The sequence below is a fragment of the Eurosta solidaginis genome, chromosome 2 (assembly GCF_040869045.1).
Source record: "Eurosta solidaginis isolate ZX-2024a chromosome 2, ASM4086904v1, whole genome shotgun sequence".
Classification (NCBI taxonomy): Eukaryota; Metazoa; Arthropoda; class Insecta; order Diptera; family Tephritidae; genus Eurosta; species Eurosta solidaginis.
This window is the reverse complement of record NC_090320.1, coordinates 173,399,706-173,414,708: the sequence shown is the minus strand read 5'-3', so window position 1 is coordinate 173,414,708 and position 15,003 is coordinate 173,399,706. Positions and strand designations below refer to the sequence as shown.

General features: G+C 40.3%; 1 protein-coding gene across 1 annotated transcript; it reads left to right on the top strand.

The window, feature by feature from the left end:
* Positions 1-6,412: 6,412 nt before the first annotated feature.
* On the top strand, positions 6,413-11,897 carry LOC137242461 (uncharacterized). The gene is made up of 2 exons (XM_067769746.1): positions 6,413-6,594; positions 10,754-11,897. The coding sequence occupies exons 1-2, from the start codon at positions 6,456-6,458 to the stop codon at positions 11,479-11,481; spliced, it is 867 nt and encodes a 288-aa protein (XP_067625847.1). The 5' UTR covers positions 6,413-6,455; the 3' UTR covers positions 11,482-11,897.
* Positions 11,898-15,003: the final 3,106 nt, after the last annotated feature.

Below are 15,003 nucleotides of genomic sequence, written 5' to 3'. Positions count from 1 at the left end.
TCTTTATGGTCTACCCACTAAAACCTAACCTCCCACGGCCCGCGCATTTTCCGCACCTGGGACCGCGTTTAGCATAACTTCGGGCACGGAAGCGCGCTACGTGAGCTCTTTGGCTACTCTCACGTTATTGGGCTAAGCAACCATCTTGCCGTTTAGCGAGGACAATAGTCCTTGCATATCTGCTGACCATGGCCCATCTGTCATTTCCGCAGGTCATTTTATGGATGACACTGCCCGGGGATAGGCCGCCTAGTGTTACTTCCACTCTTCTTCGTTGCTGTGCGAAGTGATCGCATTCGAAAAAGGTGTGGCGTACGTCGTCTATGAGCCCACAGTATAAGCAATTCGGATTTTCAACCTTGCCCATCCTGTGGAGGTATTCCCGGAAGTAGCCGTGGCCACTTAAAAACTGTGTCAGATAGAAGTCGACCTCTCCATGTGGCCGTTCTAACCATGACTCCAGCTCGGGAATCAGTTCCCTGGTCCACTTGCCTGCAGTGCTGCAGCTCCATTGCTGTTGCCAGCGTCGGATAGAATCTTTTCGCGCCTGCGCGGCAGCAACATCTCTACGTACTTCTCCTCGGAGGTGGAAAATTGATTTCCTCTCCTCAGCGAGAAGATGTATCGGTATGGTTCCCGCAATAACAAGAACTGCGTCTGCGGATACCGTGCGGTAAGCTGAGGCAATTCGTAGCGCCCCTCTGCGTTGGATAGAAGTAATAGCTGCTCGATACTTTCGGAATTTCATTGCATCCGCCCAAATCTCTGCACCGTACAAGAGTATAGAATCCGAAGCGGAAGCAAGCAACTTTCTTATACATGGCCTTGCCCGCCTGTGTTTGCCATTAATCGACTTAAGTATCCTATGGTCCGTGCAGTTTTCTCACAGGCTCCTTGAAAGTGTTCCGAGAAGGTTAGTTTGCTATCTAGCCTCACCCCAAGGTATTTCGTGGAGCTGCGTGTTTGTACTTGTTGTTCTCCAACCATCATATTCGTAATGGTGGGAATTCGTCTCTTCGTGAGGATTACGATCTCAGTTTTCGCTGTCGCGAGCTGAAGTCCATGGTCACTCATCCATCTATTTACACTGCGCATTACTTGGTTTAATTTAAGCTGCGTCAGCTCGCAGTTCCGTGCTGTAATTACGGCAGCCACGTCGTCTGCGAAAGCGACAAGAAAAGCACTATCTGGCATGTGCAAACGAAGGAGGCTGTCATACGAAGCATTCCAGAGGTCGGGACCTAACACCGATCCCTGGGCCGCTCCGCCTGTTATCCTCACCTTTCTCTGACCTTGGTTTGTTTCGTACGTGAGCCAGCGATCTTTTAGGTAGTCCCCTAATATGGCTAGTAGATAAGGAGGTACCTTGAAAGAGTGTTTCAGCGCATCGAGCATATCGTCCCACCTGACGGAATTGAAGGCATTTTTCACGTCCAGCGTGACCAGTAAGACAACCGGCCTAACTTGGTGGCACGCGGTTTCGGCTTTCCTTACCGCATTTATAACCTCGGCTATGGCATCTATTGTGGAGTGACCTTTCCGGAACCCATGCTGCCGATGGGACAGACCACCTCCATCGTCAATGGCTGCTATCAGCCGTTGTTTAAGGAGGCTTTCCATCATTTTCCCGGCCGTGTCGAGCATGCATAATGGTCGGAAAGACGACGGGGAGTTCGGGTCTCCCTTGCCTTTCGGGATTAGCACGAGGTGCGCTGTCTTCCACCTTGTAGGAAAGATCCTGGCTTCCAGGCATTTGTTATACATGTGCAACAGCAACTCAGGACTGCTCTTAGCAGCCAGTCTTATTGCTTCAGCTGGTATCCCATCTGGTCCTGGCGCTTTACCGGGCTTCATTCTGTGTAGGGCCGCTTTTAGCTCACCTTCACTGAACGGCTGCACGTCGTGGCCTTCGTGGGTGACGTGGCCACCCTCTCTGCTTGTGCGAGTGAGGAACAGAGCATCTACTATACTTCGCATCTTCCCCTCATCCATCGTTTGGTTCGGTGGGCGGAATTTCCCCATTACTATTTTATACCCTTGTCCCCAAGGATCACAATCAACTTCTTTGCAAAGCTTTTTCCAGCTATCAAGTTTGCTTTGCTTTATGGCGGCACAGAGAACCTTTTTTGCTCTTTTGTATGCCTCCGCATGCTCTAGCGCGTCAGGCCTGCTGCGTGCACGGGTTGCCAGCCTTCGCTTTCTGTGGCATACCCTGCGTAGTTCGGCGATTTCGCTACTCCACCAGTGCACTTGTTTTTTGCCTCTCCTAGGCCCTTTTCGTGGCATTGAGGTCTTGCATGCGTTGTTCAGACAACGCATGGTGGCTTCTACCGTAGCGTTCGCCGCTTCGGCACTGTCGACTATCTGTCGTGCGCTCGCTTGTACAACAGCGGAGAACTTTGCAGCGTCAACCTTAGAGGCGTCCCATTTTGTTTTCATACGGGGCGGTCTCTCTGTCCGACTTTGCCCTGAGTCATTAAGATGGAAGGTGATGTAGTTATGGTCACTACCCGTGAGATCCTCCATCACCCTCCATCCAGCCGCCTTTGACAGCAGGTTTTCCGATACTAATGTAATATCAGGGATAGAGTGTCCAAAGCCTGGTCGCCGATATGTCGGGGTCGTGCCGGTATTCAGAATGACCAATCCGAGCCGGGCAGCCATTTCTAGCACTAGCCTTCCTCTGGAGTTAGTCTGGGGCATTCCCCACTCAACAGCCCTAGCATTGAAATCTCCAGCGACGACCACGTTACCGGTTTCCTCACGCAAATCGTCTTCGAGTAGTTCTAGCTTATCTTTAAACCCTTGAATTGGATCGTTTGGGGACAGGTAGCAGCTCACTAGTGTGGTGTGCGCCACTGTTACGCGTACGTAGCCGTTTCCGACAACACGGCTTCGTACGTGGGCGCCAGCGTCTAGGATCCAGATCGCAGCAGCACCTGTTGAGTCTACGTGCCAGTCACTCCTGACTCTATAAGGTTCGCTGATGATGGCATAGCTGGCTCTGCTTTCAAGAACCAATTGGTCCAGCAGACTATCGGCTAACCTGCTTCGGTTCAGGTTGCCTTGGATGAACCTGGTCACTTGCGCGCCTGTTTGGCCTTTGCGGCAGCGAGTGCCTCCCTGAAGGTGCTGCATGCTCCAGACCCGGGAAGGTGGTCGACCTTCTCTGACTGGCATAAAAAGCACTTTGGAGTTCCCGTGCAGGCCGAGGCCTGGTGGCCACTCTGTCCGCACTTCCAGCAAGCACTGCTTCTATCAGGGCCTTCGCAGTCTGCTTTTTGGTGTCCGTAGCCTAGACACCTGAAGCATCGCTGCACGTCTACCCTCTGTCTAAGCCTGCATTGCAGCCAGCCGATACAGATCTTGCCCTTGGCTAGTAAAAGGACGCCAACAGCTTCGTCCACTTCAATGGCTGCCATCTTCTGTTCACGCTGGTTTGCCGAGAAAATAGACACACGGACCTGCCCCGTCATTTCCCCGCCAGCAGCTTTCCTAACAGCCTGGGCAACTTCTTCGGCGGTTGCCAGACAGTCCATGCCCAGCACCTCTATCCGCATTCGCCGTGTAAGCTGCTTGGTTTCGCCCGCTTCTCCAACAGCGCTTCCTATCGCTTGGATGAACGCTGATTTATCGCCGCAACGTGCAGTTTCGATAAGTACACTCCCGGATTTGGTTTTTCGGACGGAGCGTATGACGGTTCCTGTATCTTCAGGCCGAAGCTCGCCCCGGATGGCTCCTACGACTTCGGCGTAGTTCTTTCCCTGGGCTGGTCTAACTACGAAAGTTGCGGCCCGTCTGTTTCTGGGCTTGCCTTTTCTTTTTGCCTTCTTGGCTTGCCCAGGTGGTGTCCTTTGTCCTTTCTCAGGGCGTGGTTTGGCTTTCCGGTTCCTTACGGTCGTCCAGGCCTCGCCCGAGATTGTCTTCGCAGAACCCTCATCGCACTTTTTCTTGGCCTCCGAGGCCCCCGGTTGCGAGCCAGAGTTCGTTCGTGCTCTTTTGTTCCCACGAGTCGCTTTCGGTTCTGTGTACTCTGCGCTTTTACCCTCTAATAAAGAGCGCATACGACTCAGTGTCTCTTCAAGTTGTGCCATGCCGTTCTTTATGTCCATCGACACATTTTTCTGTTTGGCCGCAGCAGCCTGCATGCTGCGCAGCACAACTCTTGCATACTCGAGGAGGTCAACTTGACTTGTCCTCCCCGGTGTTGCACCGCATACGGAGGTTTCCCGCCCGTCATTGCCGTCACCTTGCTGTCCAGGGGTAGATGGGGTGGCATCTACTTTCTCTGCTGGTGCTATTGTCGCATTGCTAGCGGCTTTTAACACCGGCGATCGGAGCACCTTGCTGCTCCTTTGAAAAGCGGTTACACCGCTATCATTAGCCTCGTTACTTTTACGCGTGTCAATTGTTTGGTTCATTTCTTTTCGGTTGGGTCTCCGCTCCAAGCCGCTATCTCCGCCCGATGTGCAGTCGCCGTTTTAGATTCCCGTGGTTATCTTTGCATGTGCAGGGAGGCCACGCGAGGGTTGACACAGGTCCTTATGAGAGTCTGTGTTCAGAGCCAGAATCCGGCGTAAGTCAGGAGTCATCTCAACTGATCCTGCACCACCAACTTAATGGTGACGTGGCTTCGAACGTACTTGGAGACCTGCCAAGGTTTTAACGAGACGGAGACGAAGACGATATTAGCCCACCAGCCGTTTCGACGAGGTGTCACCCTCGGCTACTAAGATGGTAGAATACCGTCCACGCCAGCCCATAGCAATCTTTTCCTTAACATTTTCCAGTTGTCGCCGTCAGGATCTTACTGGGCTCAATCCTGAGGATGCTTATTGAAGTTTTAGGGCGGCACCCACTCGCCCTGCCACCAAGATTCATTGGGCATGTGTGGCCTTTTGCGCCACGCCCTCCTCTATGGTCGCTCTTGGTCGGGGACTGCTTATTGGTTATTCGCAGCTAACCTACTAGAGGCCGTTCACGATCCGCCACCTTGTGACCCCGGTGGAGCCCTGAGCTCAGCCTCCACCGTTGCTTTGACGTTGCGTTGTTATGGATTGAAGCAATTAAAGCACGTGTGTTCAAAGTCAGATGTAGACGCAACGCAAGTGCAAAAACGACGCAAAATCCACCTTAAGCGTATTTGCTTTAGGTGTTATTTATCAATATTAATAAAAAATGTTAGATCTCCTAAAAAGTTGAACTTGGGCAAGATACAAAAGAGGCGTAGCTTCGTAGACGCCTGCAAAATATGGCATGCAGCTAAGATCTCTCTACACCTCAAGATTGCTTATGCTGTGCCTAATACGCGTCTATGAAGCTACGCCTCGTGTCCATCTTCACTTAGATTATATTTCAAAGACGTTTTTATCTTTAAACTTTGTTCATAATATTCATGTACATATCTACTACTATGGCAGTCGCTTGCATACTGCTATTTCATTATTTAAAAAAAATTAAGTTCGGAAAAATGCAACCTTATCACGTGCATTCTCAAACACGGTTGCCAAACCATTTTGCCTTTTGGGACCAAAATTTAACGAAAAAAGTACCAAACCCGTGCCGAAAAAGAACCAAAATTGAGAAAAAGGGACCACTGGACCATATAGGGGTGGAAGGGAATGGACTGAAGTGGCAACCGTGTTCTCAAATGCAAGCTTCCACATTAAATACATATACATATAAGTACTTCGACATTACGAAATACATTGTCGCGTTGTGAGGCTAAGTATTTTTGCATAAAAGCTTTTTGACCACCACAATACCACAGATTAAGTATAAAATTTCACAAAAATAATACATTTTTTCGAAAAATCACACAGAATATCCGCAGTCACTGTTTACGAATTTAGAAACAATGAGAATGGCAAATACGAACGTGTATAAAATGTAATGTCAAAACGTATATGCACATGGTTGTATTTATATGCACGAAAATGCTTTAAAAATGCATGAAATTGTTAAAGTAAAGTTCAAAAATAAATGATAAAAACTTTAATATAAATAAAAAGATTCTTTTAATAACAACAAAAACGCCTTATATATTCTATATATATATCAATTGGTAAGGATTATATCACTTTAAAATTTAAGCTAAATATTCTAAAGTTTTTTTTGGAAACTGAGTCGAGAACTGTGCGTGTGAATGTGCGAATTTCAAAGATCAGCTGTTAGTTACGCTACTTGGTAAAATTTACTATGATATCTGGTGTCATTAAACGTGACGTTTGTTAAGGTAAGGCCACATTAGGCTGCACTACGCAGCACTGCACTGAACTGCCAAATATTCTTTGCATGTATTCTTGCGACCCGGCACAGCGCGGCAAATTTGATCAACTAGGCAAAAATGCCGCTTTGGGAAGTGTCGCGCAGTGCTGCTGCCGCTAGGTGTGAATTACCGAGCGGCAAAATATGTTTACAAAATTATTATTGGCCTAGTTTAATATATTTACAAAATGCAAATAAACGAGGAACAGCTTATTATTTTAATAAGTAATTATCCCGAACTTTACAATTTACAAAATGAGCATTACATGAATACTACGAGGAAAAACAATATTTGGGCCGAAATCTCAAAGGAAATTGGAGCAGATGGTGAGTAAACTGTTTTTGTTCTTGCGTTTGCATTTTCCGAGAGGTTGCGTAGAATATATCCATGTTTTAGTTAAATAATAAATCATTCACGCTTGCAGACAGTTTACAGCGAGGGTAATGAATTTGTTGCAACAGGTGATAAACTATAATCAATTGCGCAAGGAGCCAATGAAGACACTAAAGGTTTAATCGTGGTCTTTCCGCTATTATTGTTATGGCTTAAAAAAGCCTTAAAGGTGACAGTGTAATCGAACTTTACCCCTAAGACGTTCAAAATTTGCGTTTATTTGTTCGGTGAAGGTACCAGGTCGTGCGAGCTGAAGAAACCAGAAAGTCTGGGAAGATAGCAGTTTATTCTAGAAACTAATTCGTCTATTTGTAGGGAAAAATCAAGAGGAGCACAACGCAAATTGGAAGAGAAGCTCGGCCTTAGATCTCTTCGGAGGTTATCGCGCCTTACATTTATTTTTATTTTATAAATTGTCTATTGGAGGTCCAGGTTCGGTTGCCATTATCGTGCAGTCGTCGGCGTAAGAAACTATAGTTGTTGTTGTAGCAGTGCTTCGCCATCCAATAGGTGTGACCGATCACAAATTGTGATCAATATCCTCTAACGGGAGTCCAAGGAAACTTGCTGTTTCAACAGGGGTGGACCATAATGTGAGGGGTGTTAGAGGTGTTGGTTCCACATTACAATTAAAGAGATGGTTGGTGTCATGTAGGGACACATTGCAAGCAGGGCATACATTTAGTATGTCGGGGTTGATTCTGGATAGGTATAGGTTAACCTGTTACAGTATCCAGATCGAAGTTGAGCTAGAGTGACTCGCCTTGTATAATCTATCTAATCTAATATATATTACAAATGGGAAAGTTTGGATGTTAAGATGTTTGGATGTTTGTCCAGACGTTTGTCTTTGTGACTCAATCACGCAAGAACGGCTGGACGGATTTGTATGAAATTTGGCACGCATATAGCCTAATACGGGTTCATTTGAGGTACCTTCCGGCATCATTGCTAGATGGTTTTCGGGATCCGTCCAGGATCCAATCAGGGTCATTTCGGGACTATTTCGCGACTAATACGGGATCATTTGGTAACCCTTTCGGCATCATTTCTGTATGGTTTTCGGGATCATTTGTGATACCTACCGGCATCATTTCTGGATGGTTTTTGGGATTCGACCGGGATCCCGTCTTGGTCAATTCGGGAATTTTTCTCGACTAATACGGGATCATTTGCGGACCCTTTCGGCATCATTTCTGTATGGTTTTCGCGATCCGTCGTGGATCCCCTCGGAGCCATTTCGGAACTTTTTCTGGAGTATGTCGGGATAATTTAGGGACCCTTTCTGGATATTTTCTGGATGGTTTTTGAGATCTGCCCGGGAGCCCGTCAGGGTAATTTCGGAACCTTTTCGGGATCATTTTGGAACACCTTCAGGGATCATTTCTGTGTGGTTCTCTGGATACGTCTAGAATCTTGTCGTTGTCATTTCGGGTTTTTTTGGGACTATTCCGGGAACTTTTGGAGACCATTTCGTAGATTTTTCTGGATAATTTCGGAATCATTAGGGATCCTATCAGGTTATCAGCTCATTTAGTTCTTTTTTTTTACTCAATTACAAAAATAAAATGCATTAGACAGAAAACAAAATTTTAAACAGATAACTTGATAAGCAGGCTAATGCGAATAGCCAATATATTTAAATTTCTCCTTGCGGACGGGGCCGCGGGTAAAGGCTAGTATTATATAATTATATATGGATATAAAGTTTTTTACTTTAATATTGTATTTGAATTTATTAAATATATCAAGCCGTTTGGCCAATTTGTGGCATAAAAAATATTATATAATATATAATTAAATATGGATATAAAGTTTTTTACTTTAATATTGTATTTGAATTTATTAAATATATCAAGCCGTTTGGCCAATTTGTGGCATAAAAAATATTATATAATATATAATTAAATATGGATATAAAGTTTTTTACTTTAATATTGTATTTGAATTTATTAAATATATCAAGCCGTTTGGCCAATTTGTGGCATAAAAAATATTATATAATATATAATTAAATATGGATATAAAGTTTTTTACTTTAATATTGTATTTGAATTTATTAAATATATCAAGCCATTTGGCCAAATTGTGGCATAAAAAATATTATATAATATATAATTTAATATGGATATAAAGTTTTTTACTTTAATATTGTATTTGAATTAATTAAATATATCAAGCCGTTTGGCCAATTTGTGGCATAAAAAATATTATATATTATATAATTAAATATGGATATACAGTTTTTTACTTTAATATTGTATTTGAATTTATTAAATATATCAAGCCGTTTGGCCAATTTGTGGCATAAAAAATATTATATAATATATAATTAAATATGGATATAAAGTTTTTTACTTTAATATTGTATTTGAATTTATTAAATATATCAAGCCGTTTGGCCAATTTGTGGCATAAAAAATATTATATAATATATAATTAAATATGGATATAAAGTTTTTTACTTTAATATTGTATTTGAATTTATTAAATATATCAAGCCGTTTGGCCAATTTGTGGCATAAAAAATATTATATAATATATAATTAAATATGGATATAAAGTTTTTTACTTTAATATTGTATTTGAATTTATTAAATATATCAAGCCATTTGGCCAATTTGTGGCATAAAAAATATTATATAATATATAATTTAATATGGATATAAAGTTTTTTACTTTAATATTTTATTTGAATTTATTAAATATATCAAGCCGTTTGGCCAATTTGTGGCATAAAAAATATTATATATTATATAATTAAATATGGATATAAAGTGTTTTACTTTAATATTGTATTTGAATTTATTAAATATATCAAGCCGTTTGACCAATTTGTGGCATAAAAAATATTGTACTTCATTGCGACTGCAGTGTGGAAAATCACCTTATTTCGGCAGTTGTTTCGGAAGCGGCCTATCTCAGAAAACGTTTGAAGAAATCCATATTTCAGATTTTGTTTAAAAACGCCTTATCTGACCTCAAATTCAATACATTTTGACATTATGCATAAAATCCTGAGATAGGGCGTTTCTGAAACAGCTGCCGAGATAGAACGATTTTATATGGTTAAATTTAGATTAGTTGTTTACATTAGTAATGTATTTGAATTTATTAAATAAATTATATAATTTAACTTCGACGAGTTCCTTGTAGTGCAATATCATTCTGCCATGACACGGTTCCTTGAGGTGAATTGAAGTAGTCCTTAAGTTTATCCCGTACCTGTATGGCGTTATTTACAAAATTACCTCCTATACGGGGAAGATCTCTCAAACGAAGCTCGCCACAATCTTCGTATTCAGTCTGTACTGAATCATCTCTTAAAAAATTGTGCAGAGCATAAGTGGCCAGGATGACATTATCTACGTGTTCTGGGCTGAGGCATATTTTTCGATAGTACACTCGAAATTTCTGAGATAAAATTCCGAACGCATTCTCGGAAACTCTTCGGACTCTGCTGTGCCTATAATTATAGACCTTTTTCTTCATATCGGTTAGTTGTGAGCCAGGATAAGGTCGCATAAGATAGGGTTTCAAAGGGAAAGCTTCGTCACCAACTATAACGTGTGGTATTTCAATGTTAGTTCCTGGCAATTTTTTTGTGCCTGGTATATTGAAACTGTTATTTTCCAGTCGCCTAGCCAAATCTGAACGCGAAAATATACCAGCGTCGCTATTTTTCCCCAAATCGCCTACATTGACATAAATGAATTTGTAGTCTGCGTCTACTAGGGCGAGCAGAACAACAGAAAAGAACTTCTTATAATTGAAGAAGAGCGAGCCCGTTTTTGGGGGAGCGAAAATCTCCACATGTTTTCCATCGAGTGCTCCTATGCAGTTACTATAGTTCCATTTTTCAGAAAATTCCCTTTCTATTTTCTTCCATGTGCTCTCATTAGGTGTTGGCATTACTACTTCTGACAACACGTCCCATAATGCTTTGCAAGTGGAATGCACTATATCTGCTACTGTTGAGTTTCCCAATCGAAAAGAAGACGCAATTGTCTTGAATGAATCGCCTGTTGCAAGAAATCTGAAAAAAAAAACAAAGATATAATATGAGTATTGTTTTTTTTTTTTTATTTCTAGAAACTTTATGTAAAGAAAAGTGGAAATCTCTAGGGGATAGCTATTCGAGAAATATTAAAAAACGAAAAACCAGAAGTGGAGATGGTGCGTCCGCCTGTAAAAGGTGGAAGTATGAGCGTCAGATGGAATTTCTCCGCCCTTATATACAGGAACGACAAACTAAAACAAATTTCCAAAGGTCCGAATCGGCTTATGAGAGCTTTAATGAAGAGTTTTTGCAAGATGACGATACTATAAGCCTACCCCGAACTTCTTCATCGACAACAAGAACATCAACTCCTAGTGCCAAGAAAAGAACTCATCAGTCGCAACCTTCAGTAGCTAGTGTTTTACAAAATTTTTTAACCAGTCGGCAAACAGAAGTACCGCAATCAACAGCAACTGGAAGTCCAATACATTCCTTCTTCAAGGCAATGGCAGACTCCGTTTCAGTTTTACCCTTGGACTTGCAATTGAAGGCAAAGAATAAAGTTTTTTCAATTGTGTCAGAAGTGGAAGAGGAACATTTAGAAAGGAGCTCAAGGAGTACTCAGCAGGTCTACGATCATCGTTCGCGAAACTCGGCAGATGTACATATTCAACAAGTTGAAGAACGTTATATTGAGCACCTCGAAGATCCTTACAGTGAATATATTGAAGATGATCCACGAGTACATGTTCAAGAAGACCCCCAAGTATGTTATGTTGTTGCACCAGGCGGCTATTTAGTCCCACAACGCAACACATAAAATGTTAAATATAGGGCATGATTTAAATTTGAAAAATATTTCATGCCTATATGACACTACTTCCTTTTCGTGTATTTTTCTTGTATTTTTTTCTAAATTTTTTATCGTGCTCCTTCTTAATACGGCTTCAGTACTGGTGTAAGTGAGTAAACTATGTATATTCAAACAAAGAAGATACAAGAAAAATACAATATGTTTGTTAAAAACCAATCAGCCAGTTTGAATTTCGTTAGGTTTTTGTGCCATTTTAACAACCAAAAATTTATTTTTTTTTTTTGGAAAAATTTGTGCATAAATACAAAACGAAAATCAAAGTCCTGGAGAAGTCATTTAAACCAAAAAGGAATCCATAATTTTCACTCATTATTTTCTTTTGTTTTATTGTGAAGAAACTTCACGAAAAATAAAGTTTTCAAAATGAACAAAAACATGTTTCGCTCATTTATTTTGTGTGTAATGTTGGTCTCGTCTTCGCATATGAGTTATTGTTATTGTAATTTGCTTTTCCGATAAAGTTTCGTCCGCTTTTCTAGTTTGGAATCAAAGACATATTCATATACGGCCTTATTAACCAAACCTTATTAATCAAAACAAGAAAGCATAAAAAAATTTCGTAATTGTAGCAGCATAAGTATGACAAGAAAAAATTTTAATTTAGGTACATTCGATTATTGAATATAAAAGCATTCAGGCTGGGTGCTAGTTCGCCTAAATTGTAGGTACCTGAACTAATATCCCACTGAAAATTTCCAGCACTGTCATAACTTAGGAAAAAATCTATCGAAACTGTTCGAGTTTACTTGACAGTTTATATTGTTAGCTTTTAGGAAAATTTAAAAATTTGCAGTGTATTTGCGTATTTGTTGGCGCTGTTGTAAATTTATTAAAATATTGGTAACGTTTTACAAGACATGGTTTTCTGTTCAAAGAAAAACTATGAATCGGGCACCCATTTTCAATATTCCCGGCGTTATTTTTCATAAACATTTGGTATTGCGGCGTTTATAAAACATTACCCAAATATTTCATTGTGCTACCCAACTGTAACGTTTCCGGTTGATATCCCTTCTTGCCTTTTGACATAGATATTCTCCGATTCTGTCAAGCTTATTTGGCGAGCTGAGCTAGTAAAATGTTAACTTCTTCATGTTTGACTTAACAAGACTATCCTTCGGATTAACTGGAAATATATTATCTACAAGCCGTTTGTAGTGATGATTTCTGTCGAAAGATATATAAAAAAACAGAAAACGATCCCGAGAGGGTCCGAAATATGGGGCCCTATCCATAGTTTTTTGCACAGAACACCTTTTCGCGTTGGCGGCTTTCGACCGCGATTTAAAAAAAATAAGGTAAAAGTCTAGTTGAGGGGTCAACTGCTAATACGCGTCCAAAATTATCGAAAAAGGTGTCAAACGACGCGTCTTGACATCAGTATTAATAATCCAAAGGTGATAAATAAAACTTTTAACTTGTTCAATAAATGTTAACGAAAAACCGAAAAATTACCCCGGGTCCTTCCGAAACGTGGGTGCGATCCATACCCTAGGACTGGACCATATACTCCAGCTCAGCATGACGTCAGAGTAATCCATGGAGTACCCACATGAATAAACATCGTGTAGTGATTAAAAAAAATAAATAAATGTAAGGCGCGATAACCTCCGAAGAGATCTAAGGCCGAGCTTCTCTTCCAATTTGCGTCGTGCTCCTCTTGATTTTCCCTACAAATTGGCCGGACGGGACCTACATGTTTTATGCCGACTCCGAACGGCATCTGCAAAGCAGATGAGTTTTCACTGGGAGCTTTTCATGGCAGAAATACACCCGGAGTGCTTGCCAAACACTGCCGAGGGGCGACCCCGCTTAGAAAAATTTTCTTCTAATTGAAAAATCTTATTTCTAAAATTTTGATGTTGCTCTGCCCGGGAGTTGAACCCAGGGCATACGGTGTGATAGGCGGAGCACGCTACCATCACACCACGGTGGCCTCCGATAGTACGCCGAAAACGCTGAAAAATAAAAATACAAGTAAATGTTGAAAATTAAAATAAAAAAAAGAAAAGGGCCGAATATAACTAGGGGGCGCCGCGGGTGTTGTTGCGACGCCCGGTGCTTGTCCCACCCTCAAAACCATGGCCACCGACGCACCTATTTTTCGGTGGCCCCTTACCTGTAAACCCTATGTGCTTTCTAAATCGACAAGACTGTCAGCATTCCCATTTTTTATAACAAAGTTTATTCAAAATTCAACTTAAAAATTTAGACCAAATTTACCTCTACCCTATTCCTGCCTAATCTACGAATGAATACAATACAACAGGTATTAGGTATTAACTTATGTAACATTGGCATTTAGGTGACTATTGTTTTATTTATTTGCTGCCTGTATTTATTTACTTTAATTTATTTATGTAGTTTTATTCGAATCTATTTTATTTTGGTATATTTAATTTGATTTTATTTTATTTCGGTTTGATTTTACTTGGTTTTATTATATTCTCCTTTTCGTTTTGTTTTGTTTTATTTCATTTAATTTAATGTTTTTCGTTTAATTTTATTCCGTTTTATTTTATTAACATCGCATTATTTTAATTTATTTGTCTTTTCCCTGTTTTAAATAGGCGTTCTTATATGTACTTAGTTTCTTTAGTTATTTTATTTTATTTCATTACACATAGGAATTTAATTTAGATTCGATTTTACTTTTTATTTTCTTTATTTTATGTATTTAAATTTATTTAAACACATCTTAATTGGTTGCATTTTTTTTTCTTGTAATTGTAATTTAGCAGTCGTTCTATCAAATATGTGTAAACTTATTTTGTTGCTTTTTTTTTAAATTAGTTATCATTACGATTACGATTAATTGTACATAAATTCAAATGTAGTACATTGTAGGTATGTGGTAAGATAATAAATAGGAATGTGTTGCAAAAGAAAACGCTATAGAGTTACGTTACTTATAAGTTAATAAGGTCGTTTCTCATTTTTTTTGTATTTTGTATATATGTATGTATACTAGACTAAGTGTTATCCTTTATTTTTTTGTTGTAACTAACTGGTATAACTAAATGCTAAACTTGGTTTAATTTTGTGTGTTTGTTTCATATCATTTTCAATTGTTACTTTGTAGTATTGTTATGCAAACGGGTATATAATCTGATTCCAATATATTCATAGTATGCGGAATAGCTATTTTCACTACGAATATGTATATAGTGTATAAAGTGAAGGAAAACTAATTCAACCGTTCACACTTTATCCACTATAAATTGAAAATGAAACCTTTGGTGCTACCTAAACCGTAAAAATTGTTAAGTGTGGCCATATAACATGATAACTCACAAGACATTGCATGTTAACTTTTACTATTTAATGCGTGAAGGTATGCGGGGATAAATGGGAATATGAATACTTAAGTCTGGCTAAGCTCGCTATGTTGGGGCTTTTGTTCGTAATATTTCAAATTATACATATATTTATGTTTTTGATACTTAGTATAAACACTTTGTGTGAGAA